At 36.6% G+C, this 16,167-nt stretch overlaps 1 protein-coding gene across 2 annotated transcripts in view; it reads right to left on the bottom strand.

Annotated features, from left to right (window-relative positions):
- Lmbr1 (limb development membrane protein 1) overlaps window positions 1–16,167 on the bottom strand; it is a 116,236-nt gene that overhangs the window by 36,891 nt on the left and 63,178 nt on the right. Inside the window, exons 8-10 of one of the 2 annotated variants that reach the window (XM_033764443.1) lie at window positions 15,554–15,626; window positions 3,584–3,664; window positions 546–622 (exon numbers count right to left, since the gene is read on the bottom strand). In XM_033764443.1, the coding sequence (XP_033620334.1) occupies window positions 546–622; window positions 3,584–3,664; window positions 15,554–15,626 (231 nt within the window). The remainder of the gene's footprint in view (window positions 1–545; window positions 623–3,583; window positions 3,665–15,553; window positions 15,627–16,167) is intronic. The other variant, XM_033764441.1, reaches the window with a different exon arrangement.

Raw genomic sequence — 16,167 nt, 5'->3', positions numbered from 1 at the left:
TCAGAATAGAGGAAAAACACTCAAAATCCAAATTTTACTATACAGCTAAGTAAATAGACTATATACAAAAACTCCAAAATAAATTCCAAGAGATTCTGAAAATTATTATAATTTCAAAGCTTGTGCAAAAGATAGCAAAATAGATCCATTTACTAAGTAGTGTCACCAACTCAAACCCACAACTCCACAAACTTCAAACAGTAAAATATTAGCAGCACTAATTTCCTAATGCAGTTTTTCATAGCCTTTGTAGACTTTGAGGCACAATTTCTGCAATTTCCTATCTTTCATAATTTCCATTGAAACATAAGCCTGAATTTTCTGCTTTCATGAGAAAACAAATCATCTTAAAGACTTTCTAATTGCCATTCATTTCCATTTATTTCCTATTGAGTTTATACAAATAAAGGTATAGACAGATTTTAATACTGTTGAAAGAAAACTAGTTTACTAGAAACCATTTAGCTGAGGAAGCTGCCATACTCAAATGCCAAAGCAAATAAGAATATAATATGGTTTATTTCAGTAGGCAAATAAATTCTTACTGTCTCGATAAGAAGTAGAACCATCACAGCAGGATACACCAAATTTCTTTCCCATGCTGAAGCCTTTTTCCGCCTCTCTAATAGAAGGAAAAACAAAATAAAAATTTCAGTAATTTCAAAAAACTCTCTCCAGATTCATATTTTCATCCCATCATGCCACAAACATTATGCAATAAAAAAAATTATCCACTTTTCTCCACAAACTATGAAAATCAATGTGCTATATTAACAGTGCAGACCTGTGAGGCTTAAACTTCAGCTCTGTAAAAATAATTCAGTTTTTAAGAAAAGCTATGATTGTACGTGGTTTATTTTGAGATATTTGGTGTAGATGTATATATGGATATAGATATACATTTGAATGAATAAAGTAACATGAATAAGATCTCTAATCTCATGTCCTAAGGATCTAAAGGCTGAAAGCAAACCTCCGCTTTAGCCACAACAGATTACTTTATACCACACCCAGCCACATGCTGAGAACAACAGTGGAGGATGGATTCAATCTTTAAAAAGAGTCCATATTAAGATATCAGAGAGCTACCAAGACCATGAAAATTGAGGTGCTGCTATTCTATAAAACAGTTGAGTTGAGTCCCTCAGTGTGACCGTTTTCCCTGCAAGGTATGTTTCAGTATGTAGATGGCTTGGATCCCAGAGGCTGAGAGATCAAGCAGAAACTTGTGGGTCAAAGGCAAGGGTGCTAAAGAAAATCTCTCAGCAGTTATGACAGGGCCAGAGAGACAAACTCTAGAGTTTGAGGCTACCAAGGTGGGCAAAATTTGAGATGCAATAATCACAGAGAGAAGGAAAGGACAAAGTGGTGATTCAGATACTCAGACAGGATCCCTTTCCCCATGAGGCCTTGGCAGTCGAGGATAAGAAGAGCAGAAATGCAGGTGAGAGGCTGGGAAGCCCAGCAAAGCTCTCTCCAATTTCTTTTTTTCTTTTTTTTTTTTTTTTTGAGTTTATTGGTACAATCTAGGTATACAATACAATTACATTCATCATTGGGATTCTGTACCTTTACATAAGAGGTCTTGATTCTCATTTTTCCCCTTGTCCCTGCCCTCCCTTCACCCCCTCCTCCCCTCCCCATTTACAAACACTTTATTTCCATTTTTTCAGTTTCTCATATGTTTTTCCTCTCCCTTATTACCTTTCCCCTACCCTTCCCACTTTCCCTACACCTTTAGCCCTTTACTTCCTATTTCACATTATTAATTATCTCATTAGGATCCTGTGTACTATTATAGTTTTTCACACCAAAGAAACTATTCAGTATTTCAGTTAAAGAAATCTCTGTATGAACATTAAAAATAGGCAATCCTAAAATAAAACTAAAAAGGAAAGTAAAAGAGAAAAGGCAATGATGTAGGATTTAAATAATCCTTAATTCTGGTCTCTCCAGTTTCTTGAACAGTAAAAATGAGAGTTCATTAAGAAGCTGCTCAAAACAGGTTTTCAGTTAGGATCAAGGAAAATCTATATACTGAGATTAATGACAAACTGGAAATGGTCCAGCCTATGTAAAGACCAAAAGTACAAACAAACTAAGCTGCTAAGTCCCCACTCCACCTGCTACCAGAATCCAAAGTAACACCACTAAGAAAAGGAAGAAAATACCATCCCGCTGCCACAATTTCATGTTAGCAATGTCTAGCATTCAATCAGGAGAAAAACCAAGCAGAGCACAGACCACTCCTGAGTCTAGGACATGAAAATTGAATCTAAAGGGTCTAAAATCAGCTGAACTTTGCAAAGCAAAGTACAGAAAGAAGACTGTGGCCTAGGAAAGAATTGTCAGGATCAAGAAAAGTCAACCTCTGGCATTCACAGTACTGACCGGCTCAGGCATGTGAGGAAACAAGCCATGGCCAAAGAAAGAACACACAAAAATAGGAGGGAACAGGGCAATCACAAAGGGCCAAGAACAATGCCTGCCTTGGTGGTGGGGAGGTGGGGGCACCTCTCCTAGATGCAGGGCTGCCCTGGCTTAACCTAACTAGTCTTCAAGTCCAACCCAAAAACATCATGTTCTTTCCAAGGAAGTGAACTGTACTCCAGAACAAAGTGCCTCACTCACAGAAATACAAAATGTCAGCATCTAACAGGAAAAACTTGCAGTGTTACAACTGCTCAACATGCAAAGCAGCACAAAATACAATCAACAGTAAGGAGAAAAATCAATCAAAATTTACCAAGAACTAACACAGATACTAGAATTACCAGATTAAAGCATTAAACCATTATCATAATGGTATTTCACTTTTTCAAAAAGGTGGAGGCCACAGAGTGAACTTGATAATTAGAGCAGGGAAGGTATTCGACCCAAATAATACTTCTAGAGATGAAAACTACAATATCTGAAAAAAAATACACTAGATGGAATGAAGAACCAATTACATATGCAAAACAGTAATGGAAATGAAACTACAATAATATTATCAAAAATGAAAGAGAAAGAAACTTTAAAATAATCATTCTACCATCCTTGAAATATGGGCTAAGCTACATGTAACTGAAGTCCGTAAAAAATGATGGCACGGTGGAAAAAGAAAAAAAAGAAATGTTGCAAAAGTTAATGGCCAAATACTGTCTAAATTAGATGAGAACTATAAATTTCCAGATTCAAAGAGGTTCAAAGAAGCCAAAGAACAAGAAGCACTCAAATGTACATCATAATCGAATTGCCCAAAACCAATGGTAAAGAGAACACCTTAAAAGCAGCATAAAAAGACCCATTAAAAGATAAATATGAAAAAATAAAAGTACGAGATTATTTATCAGAAATAAAGCAATTAATAGGAAAGCAACATCTCTGAATATTACCATCTTCAAAAAGTCATTGTGCAGAAATACAAAATTTAAAATGTGAATAAATATATACTTAACCTCTCCCCCCAAAAATAGTCTTTATCAATGACTTTGGACAGCTGGTTTCAAACATAAACTAAAGTTTCATAAATTTTTAAATATTTCAGCCTATAGTAAAGTCTTTAATAACAAATATATACATCAAGAAAAAAGTATAGTACCTAGTTTTGTCTTAAGAGTCTTTACATTTTCAAGTTCTTGTTCCAACTCCATTATGTTGTATTCCACTGATGAAGACATCCCTATTCAATGCAGAAATATTTTAGAATTAAAATAGAACTCCTAATCCTACTGAACAGGTGAACAGGTAGTCTTCTAATTAAAAATAAATAACTTTTGCAAATTCTGATTATTGAAAATAAAAACAAATGCTTCTGTGACTCACAGGAAACTATATTCACATCTTTATTTAAAACACCATGTTCCTATGGATTTAAACTACATTTAAGATGGTAAAATTCTTATTTGATCTACTACAAAAGTATTACATGCTTCCTACAGGCAGTGAAAAGGAATCCAGGTCCTCTTCTCCCCAACTTCCCTAAAGCGACAACTGTTACCAGTGTGGCTAATACTTTCATGTCCTTCCTCATATGCAAATTTAATTCCTATGACATATACATGTTTCATTATTTGTTTTATAGATGGGATCCAATCAGACACATTATTTGGCCACTGTCTATCCATGCCAATGATGCCTCTACACTGACAGAGGGCCAACTCCACAACTCCATAATATTGATGCACTAGTTTTACTAAAAATTATTCCATTTGTAATTATTCAGGTTTTCCTAAATTTTCTGTCACTATAAACAATAATGCAAGAAACATTCTTGTATGCATACCCATTAATTCCAAAATTCAGAAGAGTAAAAGGATAAGAGAGCATTTTTAGTTTTAAGAAATATTCAAAAGTTACATTCCCCCCAAAATTGTCATTTACTGCAATAATTTAAATTATCGCAATAATTTAAATTTCCAACCATAGCTTTTGAAAATACCTATTTTTCATTGTCTTCCCTAGCACTGGATATAACAACTCTGTAATTTATGCCACTATGATGAGTGAAAAATGTTTTCTGACTATTACTTTCATATGTATTTCTCTAAATATGATTTATGTTTCATGTTGATCACATGGATTCTCCCTATTCATATTTTTAGTTTGTATATAGCATCTCCTTATTTGGTTTTACCCATTAAATTCTGAAACAGATAAATTAAAACCCCCAATACAGTTGTGGTCTGATTATATTTCCTCAGTTTTTAAAAAGGTTTTTTTGGGCCAGAGATTTTGCACATTGGTTCTGCTGTCTGCCTGCCTTTCAGGCACAAGGTCCAGAGTTCAATCCCCAGTACCAAAAAAAAAATGTTTTTCATTATTAATTTGTATTTGTCTATTATAGTTTTTTCATTGCTGTGCCACTAAGATTCTTACATCTTCCTAAGAATATCTTTTATCATATTATAATGACCCCCTTTGTCCCTAATGTTTTACAACTTGAATTCTGTTTTGCGGACTTTAAATTCTGCCTTTCATTTTCATTTGTCTTGTTTGCTTATTTACATACACGCACCTTTCATTTTATTCTTTCTTTCCTTGGCTTACCCAGCTGAATCTGTATTTGAGGTTTAACTTGTATCAGTTAAAGATCATTGGTTAAAAGCAACTGAAACTGACTCTAGAGGTAAAACAGAAAAGGAATTTGTGCCATGAGACTAACAGTAAAGGTTCCATGGATGAAAGTCAAGGAAGCTCCAAAGCCAGGAACAGTCAGGGTGGCCTCCTGCCTTCCTGACCGGGAAGAACAGGTTCCTAAATGAGTAACAATTTTTCTCTATCTGCTACTGCTGTTCACACAGTAAGGTCAGATACTTCTTCAAACAGTAACAAATCACTTGGAAGGCTCAAAAATTCCTGTTCTTGGGGACTGCAGACCAACAGTCCAGAACTGACAAAGAAGGCAGAAGCATGAATGGGTCTCTGCAGGTGTAAACCAGTGGTCCTTTCTCAAGGAGAGACTGAAAGGATTCAGCCCAATACAAGGTCAGCAGGACCAGACAGACCCTGCATCAAGAGGACAAATGCAGTCTCATTAAGGGAATTCAGAAGCTTCTTTTCTAAGCCCCCTTGGGGAAATCACAAAAACCCCGTCTTATCCCAGGTTTCTAGAAGTAGCCCTTGTTCCCTTTGCATCTCTTTTTCACCTGCCTACTGTAAAAGACAGAGAAACCCAATACCCTCTCTTTTGGAGAACTTGAGGCCTCAAATACACCGAAATGTTATGCAGTATTTCCAGAGCTCATTAATCATTTTACTTGTTAACATATAATTGTTATTTTCAGGAGAGTGAGAGTAAAGATTGTACAGAGATACTAAGATAATGTGACCCCAAGCTACTAAATTTATCCCCCACTACCACTACCACCACCACCACCAGGGTTCGAACTCAGGACCTTGCCCTTGTGAGGCAGCCATGGCACCACTGAGCTAAATGCCCAGCCCTAGCTACTAAATTTTGACTAAAAATCTAGTTTTAAGTTTCTGGCAACCAAAGCAAAAGGAAAAGCAATTAAGTTACAAAATTAATGGGCATTTTCATATAACAAGGAGATTTAGCACAGCAATGTAAGATTTTCAAATGTCTCTGAATAGAAGCTTCAACCATATAATAGTGTTAGTGATAAGTATATTTTATTCCAATTCTTTAAAAATTATAGTGTGTATCTGTAATTACCACTCATTTAATGTCTATATTTCATTAATTAAAAATACAATTCCAAACTATACTTCATTCTCTATACTTGTAAAGAAGTATTATTCCACTAACCAGCTCAAAGCTAGAAAAAATAATCTGATGAGTATTCAGAATTTTGAAAGGGAATGGATATTAGAACAGACAATATTCCTGCTGCCAATTTGAAATTAAGTGAAAAGACATAAATGCTTACTTTGTGGGTATGTCTACAAAGCTCAATACAAGTGTCTAGACCATTCAATGTATGATTTTTCAAAGGAAAATACTGAAGTGACATTTCTGAAATGCTGTGCTTTTATTTCAGGTGACCCAACTCTAGGCACACAATGAGTGATTAGTAAATACTGATTGGCATATAAAAATCAAAAATACACTCCTATTGTCCTGAAATAAGTCATGCTTTTATTAAATGACTAGATTCTGTTGAAATAATACAGTATTCAACGACATTACCATCCCCTATTACACAAAAATATATTAAATACCTAAGTGAAAAAGTAAACAAAATAGTAAATAAAAAAGTAAATTGTGGAATGGAAATATTTTATTATATAAGTGACCAGAAGGAAAGAATGGCTATTTGGGGAAACTAAGATGTGATCCAAATAAATATTATATAAGTTGTATCAAAAAATGAAAATATTATGAAAAACTGGATTATCATCGCTTTATTTTTTAAAATCTAAATGTTCAATGTCAGCATTGTCTAGTCAATAAGTCAAATTGGTAGACAAAACCTGTTTAGACAAGTCATAAAAAATAAAAAGGGATTCTCCAAGAAAACCACAAAGCAGCTCATTTAAGGTCAATTTAACGGTATTATTCTGTTTTTCTTCCAGCCCCGACATAGGATTTCACGACCTCAAAGGAAATTGTAAGAGTATCTATTTGCATTCCCCCAGGTGATTGGCAGTTCAACACCAATTAGTTCAAAATTACACTGTTACTAGCATGCAATAAAAACAACACCTTTCATCTTTCTAACATAGGTAAGAATACCTTCAGAGCCAATAACTTTGATCAAATAAGTATTTTTGATCCTGCCCCACCCGTCTCTTTGGATTTAGGAAAACTAATAGCTGAAGGTAAATTTTCCCAGCTTTATTCTTAAGCTGAAAAACTAATGTGGTATTGAAAATATTTTGCTTCCAAGATAACAGAATTTCGCAAAGTCCAGCATTACTTCAATAACTAAGAGGTCCTTATGCCTTTTCTTAATACAAAAGACACAATACATAAGATAGCCTTCATATGGTAAAGGGCAGATGCTAATTATTTAATTTTTTAAACAAATATACACTATCAATTTGACATGTGAACATTCAAATAATTTGATGCAATAAAATTATCTCTCTAAACAATTCAGTATCTTAATGCAGTGTCCTAAGCTTATTCATAACAATACTGTTTGGAAGTAGAGATCACTTGTATATACAGATTTTTTATATTTAACTTTTATAATTAGCATATAACCAAAAAAAGTTTGGTTAGAAAATTTTGTCTAGGGCCAGAGATTTAGCTCAGTGGTTCTGCTGCCTGCAAGCATAAGGTCCCGAGTTCAATCCCCAACACCAGAAAGAAGGAAGGAAAGGAAGGAAGGAACGAAGGAAGGAAGGAAGGAAGGGAGGGAGGGAGGGAGGGAGGGAAATTCTTATCTAAATAACCTTTGAAAAAAATGACTTGATCAATGTCATCTCTATTCCCAAGAATGGGAGGTCATTCAGGCACATTAATTATTTCCAATCACTTAAGCAAGGAACTTTACTATTCCAGCCCAAGACTCCTAGTAACTCATACAGCAAAAACTCTACACCTCCCCAAGTAGATGCACCTTGCTGTACACCACAGACCCCAGGAAGCATGTGTAAATTAAAGCCTCACCTCAAATCTCTGATACATCTATTTTGTGTGGGCCAATGCTGTTGCTACCCATAGAGGAGAACAACGGCCCACATACAGAATCTTTTTGAATGTCTATTCTACTCATAATACTAATCTTTATTAAAATAATAGTTTCTATTTATTTCTGACATAGCCCACATAAAATCGCTAATTATGAATCTCAGCAATGTAAGACATAATACTCAACACAATTGTGAAAATGCAACTGTACTTACATTATTAATGACTGCAAGCAAGGTAGAAAATATTAAGCAGTAAGCTTTAAGAATACTATGTAATGCTATGTAAAATTAAAATAATGGTTTGGCTTTTTTCTATTTTGGATGTAAGCTTGGTAAACTTTAAGATGTTAAGATCATTCTTTTAACCTTTCTACTTATATATGCTACTATTAGCAACACTATGATTCATGTAGATTGTGCTTTAAAAACTAGCTTATGTATATTAAATTCATCTTCATCTTCTTTTAAACAAATGTGAATCATTTTTATAATACAACTTCTTTAAATGTCACAGAATATGATGACTCATATTCTACTTTGTTATTGCAAAGCATTCCTTACCTACTCATATTAGAATAGTTTATATCTCTCATAGTCACCTCAGTTCATCTTGCAACAAGTAACTTGTTCAGGTAACATTTTATGGTCAGGAAAGGGCCTAACAAGCTGAATAAACTATAACAAGGCATCTATCACTGTGTTAGCCCTTTGTACAAGAGTGATTTTTGCTGACACTGAAGTACTACCAGGCTGACTACAGTAGTCCAAATCTGAAAACTATGAAATATTCTCTTTTCAGTGATACATACATTCATCGTATTCTTAGTACAACCACTGTTATAACCTGGAAAAGTAAAGAGAAAGCCAAGATGAAAGTAATGCAAAAAAGTATGATAAAATCTGAATAGAACTTCCTTGTAAGTGTGCTACATGAAAGATATCAGATAAATCATAGCCAAATTGCACATCATCATGCTGCTGCAGCAGAGGTAAATGCCTCTGATGGGATGCACTACCCAGAAGGAGCACCCAAGCCCTAGCATTTCCATAAACTCCCTGCAAACTCAACTCAGCCATCAACAGCAATATTCAAGGACCCTGAGAGATGCTGAGAGGTCACCAAGTTCCAGGAAAGGTGGTATAGGAAAAGTCCTGCTATTTCAATACTTTGATTTTTCAGAATACAAAGGTATTGAAACCTGGCACTTGGCAAAAATGAAAAAACAACCTTTTCTCTGCTCGTAAGAACACTACAAGCTTCAATGCGAAAGGCTTTTTTAAATGATTAGAACCAACCAGAAAAGTAATTGCTACAAAAATGATACACTTACTTTTTATCATGAAGATGAAAATAGTATCTAACAAAATTGAGCTGAATTATTAAGTTCAAAGGCTACAGTATTTTAAAATAAATTACATTAAAAGAACTGTGGAGGTTTTGAACTTAAACAACAAAAAAATAATTTCTATTCATTATGGTACTTCTAAAGTTACCCAGTATACCCATAGGCTACACACACGAAAGCTAATTATTTCAATTAATGCTGCTGCATTACTTAAACATTTAAACATGTTAATGATATATGTATCCTCTTAACACTGGGAAGGAATTACAAAAGATTCTCTACTACAATTAATGTAATGGGACTTTCTGTTGAGCTCTTGTTCAGGGTCTTGGAGTAGAAATGGTTCTTGATTGCTCCTATTTTGTGGCCACAGCAGCAGGGGAAACCACCCCACTTCTGTTCCAGCACAGACGTCCCCCTGCCCCTAACCTTGGCATATATACTATAGGCCCCTGTGGCCTTTCTAAACACTTGCAAGAGACTATCACTTAGCTTCTCACCAAACTTCCCCTTCCTTCTTCACTAAAGTAAAATGACACCTCTCTAGCCTGTGTGTTTCATCTACTCCTTTACTTATGGGACATATTTGCTACCATCCCTACCATGTGTCCAGCAATATAAGCTGATCAAGGGCACAACAAGGGAGAAAACTAACCCACTCCTGTCCCTAAGGAGCTTCCATACCTGTGCTGAGAGACAAGTAATACACAGTATTATAACAGTAATGAGTTAGTCTAGGGAGCAGTGCAAGTGGGTCTGGTGACATGTGTCAAAAATTCAAAGTGTCATCCCACAGTGTGGGAAGCCTAAGACAGAAACTCTGAGGTCAGGACCTGGAAGGGAAACAGTACTAATGCCCCCAGGGAGGAGGTGGCTCTGTGGAGGAAAAACTAGGAGACAGAAGGGGACAGAGTTACAAGTGAAATCTGATTTACAAAGCCAAAGTCAGACACACAGAAGAAACAGAAAGCTCCTGTGAAAATTTCACCAAAAGGTGCTGGCTGCTCACACCAAGGTAGGTGGTGATATGCAGGTGTCAGGGTATGGTCAGAGCCCAGAGTTTCCCTAAAGCTAAAGCAACAGGCTTGCTGAAGGGATCTGTATGGGAACTGAGAGAAAGGGACCACTTAGCTGAGCACCTGAGGAATGGATTTGCCACCCGAAGAGATGGGAGCAAGGTCTTGAGCTGATTTGGGAAGGGATGTTCAAGATGCCTACTGATGTGGTTTTTCTATAAAATGGAATATTACTCAGCCATAAAGAATGAGAAATTAGACTCATTCATAGGAAAATGGACACATATTGAGGATATACTCCTAAGTGAAATAAATAAGTCACACATGTGTAAATACCAAATAGTTTCTCTGGTGTGAATAAACTGTAATAGTACATAAGATCCTAATGAGATAACTGACATTGTGAAATGGGAAGAAAAGGGCTAAAGGTATAGGGAAGGTGGGAAAAGAAAAAAGTGTGAGAAAATGAAAAGATGGAAATAAAGTGTTTATAAATGGGGAGGGGAGGAGGAGGTGAAGGGAGGGCAGGGACAAGGGGAAAAAATGAGAACCAAGACCTGTCATGTAGAGGTACAAGATCCCAACAATGAATGTAACTGTACTATATCCCTAAAATGTACCAATAAACTCAATTTTAAAAAATGCCTACTGAACAGCTAGGTGCAAGAGACTACTCAACAGCTGGATCCTTAAATTCAGCACAGGTCAGTGCGTTACAGATGGGATTTAATGCCATGAGATCAGATGAAATAACAAAGCAGTGCATGCAACCAGACAAGGCAAGTCAGTGTGAAGCAACTTTGGACACAAAGAAAACTCAGTAAGGAGGCTGAGAATAAGCAGTGTTTGTTAAGTTATTAGAAAAGTTATTAGGACAAGTGTGTATTAAGTCTCTAAAAGGAACAGGCGATGGTGGTGGATTTCAGTCATTCCAGCTACTTTGGGAAGCAGTCAGGAGGATCATGAGTTTGAAGCCAGCCTGGACAATATGGTATGACTCTATGTAAAATAACAGTAACAAAGAGAACAAGAAAGTGTGAATTGAAAACAACTAAGTAGAATAAAAAAATATTTCAAAGAGGAAAGAGTGACCTGAGGAATATGAAGTCATAGACTGACCTGACAGCAGCAGTTTGTAGAGGAACAGAAGCAAGTGTGAATAAAGCAGCACAATGTACAGAGCTGTACACATGAGCACATGCCTCCTGCCAGCTCTCTGCCACCTGGTGGAGCTCAGCCAGGGGACATAAGGTTAAACAGGCCCAACAGCTCTCTGGAAACAAAAGAGCATGTGCAGAATGACCACAGCCAACTCCCTGAGCCAGGGGCAGAACCAGCCACAGGAACAGAAGGGGCAGCACATTCAAGGTGAGTAGTGGGGAGGTAGGCCAGCTGGAAACTGCTAGTGAACATTTTCTCAAGATGACGGGAAATAAGGTCAGCAGCTGAGACCAAAATGGTGAAGGTCTGAGGAAAGAAACATCATCCAGGAGGATCTAAAGAGGACTTCAGCTGTCAACCATGAACATCAAGGAAGGACCACTGTATGGTGAGAGTGAACGTAGAAAGGTTGGTGGGAAGGGAACTGAAAGGGCTTGCCAGGGGCCTGCTCTATGTATGGCCAGGGTGACACCTCTGCCAGGAGGGCAGAGGACAGTGGGCAGAAGAGCCAGGTCTGTGTCCAGAAGAACCACAGAAAACAAGCACTGCAGCAGTGAGTGTACTACAGGTGTGAGGAATCACAGCAGGGGGAGCGGATGCCTGAGCAGGAGACATGCAAGGACTTGAGTTCCCACTGAGGGCAAGGCCTGGTTCTGTCACAGGCACACAAGGCAGCAGCAAGACAGAGCAAGGAGGTGCCTAGAATGCTGGGAAGCTTAGGGATATGACACACACAGAACCCAAGAAAGTGGGTCAGAAAGGGGGAGCAAGACAGCCTGAGAGAAGAGGAAATGTAATGGCAAGTTCAGGGTCTGGTATGTGAGAGTCCAAGGGTTCGAAAGCACCAAAGGGGACAAGAGGGCATCAACCAAAGCCCCAGAGGAGGGGAATGTGAGGAGAAAAGCAGTTCTACATGAGAGGTCTTTGGGAGATGCAAAGGCACTGCAGTGAGCCAAGTCTCTTTGAGCAAGAAGGGAAAAGCTGAAAATCCAGTGGGGTTTGTTATAGGCAGCAGAAAGTTCAGGAGCCAGAGCAAAGTAGAAAACTGCGTAAGAAATGTGACACAGAGACATGAGAGGCCTGGACATCACAGAAGGTACAGGGTCTCATAGCTGAGTGAAAGGAGAGGAAATGGGAAGCTCTGCCAGGGCCACAGAGAGCTCTGTGGACATCTTTCCACACCTCCAGCTGACAGGATGCAAACTGTGTGAACCTCTCAGATTGCAAGGAGTGCCTGCCACCTTTTTCACATGTGTCTCCCTGGGTTCTTACCCTTCTTCCCCATCCTGAGACATCTCTGTCTCAGTTCATCTGCACTATGTCTGACACTTACTGAGAACATGGTTCACACACACAGCAGGAAGATGACAGAGGCAGTTAGATGACAACATTGCTTCTATGCCATACTGATCAACATTGCAATACACAGCTTTGCTCTTTTTTATTGACATATTTTATGAAATATTAACAATATCAAGAGGAACAAAGGCTCTTAACAGCCTTAAACCTACAGCACCATCAAATGTCAATTAGGAACAAGAAGAAAGTCATAGTCGGGCATCCCACCTTACGGCTACGCTGATATTTTTTAAGTGGGGCATGAAAATTCAACTCCAAAAATATAATCACTGCCACAAATCACAATGCCCTAAAGAAAAAAGATTAAGTGTGATCCCTACAGTAAACCACTTTTGACATTGTTCAGGTGCCATGTTTTTCAAGTAATGTAAAACTGAGCTGGAAGAAACCACACAGATGTTCCCACAGCTTCTGTGATATGTACCACACAGTCCAACACAAAGTACTCTATTAGCAAAATACCACCCTGAATATTATGATGAACCAGCATTGTAATGTGTATTTTAAAAAAGTATTTTACTCTCATTCTATAATTCTTTTCATACAAGAGTAAAAACTTAAAACTTCCTTTTTTAGAACTTAAAATAGAAAATAATTCTTGACATAATACTAGACTAAATAAAATCCTTAAGAATGGTTTATCTTACTAACCTATTTCTGCACTTTCTTTAAAAACAGTAAGTTATGAAATATTGTTCTCTTCTTGTTTTGTTCCTTGGCTCATATTGATCAATATGCTATACTGAGGCTCACAATTCTTAATCCATTAGTCAAAATATCAATTTTTCTAGTCATTTACATAATAAACATAAACTGCTTAGCCTATTATTTTCTACTTGAAATCATCCATAGAGGCTAACCAGTAGCAAACAGCAAAATCATAATAATCATCCCAATACATCACTGAAGAGAATCACTGAAGAGACTTTAAGGACAATCTACCAACCAGAACAGCTGCAAATGGTTCATGGCTGACCAAGATAGCCTAACACTAAACTATACTCACTACACTAAAATTCCTGATCCTCTCTGAGCCCAAGCCATCTCCTCTGCACCATTTCTGTGCTAGCTGAGATGGTTTTTTAGCTTGGTTTTATTCTGTAATCCATTTAGACCTCTAGCAAGTACTTCTCTTTTAATTCCTTTACAAATAATGAGCCACTCTTGAAGAGCCAAAGGACTGAGAGACACCAAAAGGAACTTTCCTTCCTGTGCAGTGGGAAAATGAGAACAGGCTACATTTTGTTTTGATTAGACTTAATTAAAGTTATTTAATAGGGAAGGATGAAGGGGGTGAAGGGAGGGCAGAGTTATGGGGAAAAAATAAGAACCGAGACATCATGTAAAGTTACAAGATCCCAATGATAAATGTAACTGTATTGTTTGCTTTAAATGTAACAATAAATTTAATGGAAAAAAAAAGTTATTTAATTCATGAAGCACTATATTTTCCCCTTTATGATCTGTAAGACAGAAACAGCATATACCTCAGTCTGAAACATAATCCCACAGTACAGAAGGAAGTTTGACACCTACTCTTTACAGAGGCATGTTCTTCTAAATAAGAAAAGCTAATTTTAAGATCTACCACTTTAATAGGATTTTATAAAGATGACATTGTTGACTGAAGTTTGTAATTCTGAAATTAAATGAGCTAAATATTAAAGCAACTTTAATAGAGTCAGAAGAATAAAAGATATTTGTAGTTCCAGTCTAAAAGTTATCTGTACATGATGTAACCATTAAAAATTATATATACTGGAATATATATATATAGAGAGAATATATATACATATATATATATGTATATATATTGATCTGAGAATATTTTGATCTGAGAACAAAGCTGTAAATTTTACCAACACATTTGGATTTAAATTTATTACTTGTAATTAAAGGAAATAAATATATTTCTTCCTACTCAGTATTTCATATTTAAAGTAACTGTCTATTCTATACCTATTCTTAAAATTATGATTCTGAAATATAATTAGTTACTAATAATTTGATTTTTGTGAGGGATGGTGCCTTTCCAATATTTTTCTTAAAAAACTATATAAAACAGTACAGGATAAAAATCACTGCAAATTAATTTACTTATACTATGTTATCTCTCTGTTAAAATTATGTCATTACTCTTTACTTTACTGGAGGCCCAAAATGATCAGTAATTTAAACAATCTTTGACATGTTTACTTGGTTAGTAGCTGATAGCTAACAGTATTCTCCCAACTAAATGAAACTAAGAGTCTGGGGCCCCTCTGTGTCAAAGAAACCTGCTATCCCTTCCCTTAAATATCTGAACAGGAGGGAAACGCAGTACAGACCTCAGCCCTGCGCCCCTGCACCTGCAAGGTGTCTGCAGAGCTGGTGGTGGAGGTCTGCTGGCCCCCAGTGGCCACTGTCTCAGAAGGAGCTGGCCCGGCTGGTTACAGCTCAACCTAGCAGCCTCAAGGCCTACCCCCTTCACAGGGAAGTTCTTTGTTATCCTTAAGCCTCTGGGAGGCTTAGGTATTTATCTCTTTCTATTATTTGTCTCTTTTGATTAAAAGGTTTTTTTTAATCCTGGTCTAAATATACACATACCATTTAGCCGTCTCTGGAGTGCTTCTTCCTCTAGGGTAATAATATAAATTTGCTCATCCAGGTCTTCAAGAATCTAAATTTAAGGATAAAACTATTCAATAATGTAACATTACAAAGTCTGTGTTTATGAAAATTTTTAGGCTACTTGGTCTATTATTTTAAATAATGTATTCACTAAAATAACTAAGAACTCAACATAAAAATGCTCAAAACTATTTTTTCATAAGTTGTTTCCAAGTTTATATTTAATATTTTCATATTTTAATTATATAACTAAAGACATCAAAACTTGATTATCCAAAAATCTATATATATTTAAATTAGAAGCTTGGTGGGGGGACAGTACTGGTGATTGAATCCAGGGCCTTTGCACTGAGTTACTTCCCCAGTCCCTCCCTGTTGACCAGAATCTTACTAAGTTGCCCAGGCTGAGCCCAAACTTGTGATCCTCTTGCCTCAGTCTCCCAGAGTGCTGGGTTTACAGGTGTGTACGACCAGATAAACTGGATATTTTTTAGATTTAAAAGATCAAAATAAAGAATTCTGCAGATTCCTCAATGCAAACAAATATATAAATTTTAAGTAACCAAAAAGCTAAAAAAAAAAAAAAATAA

This window comes from Fukomys damarensis, unplaced genomic scaffold (assembly GCF_012274545.1).
Source record: "Fukomys damarensis isolate Sample0158 unplaced genomic scaffold, DMR_v1.0_HiC HiC_scaffold_16, whole genome shotgun sequence".
In the NCBI taxonomy this organism is placed as follows: domain Eukaryota; kingdom Metazoa; phylum Chordata; class Mammalia; order Rodentia; family Bathyergidae; genus Fukomys; species Fukomys damarensis.
This window is presented reverse-complemented; position numbering and strand designations above follow the sequence as displayed.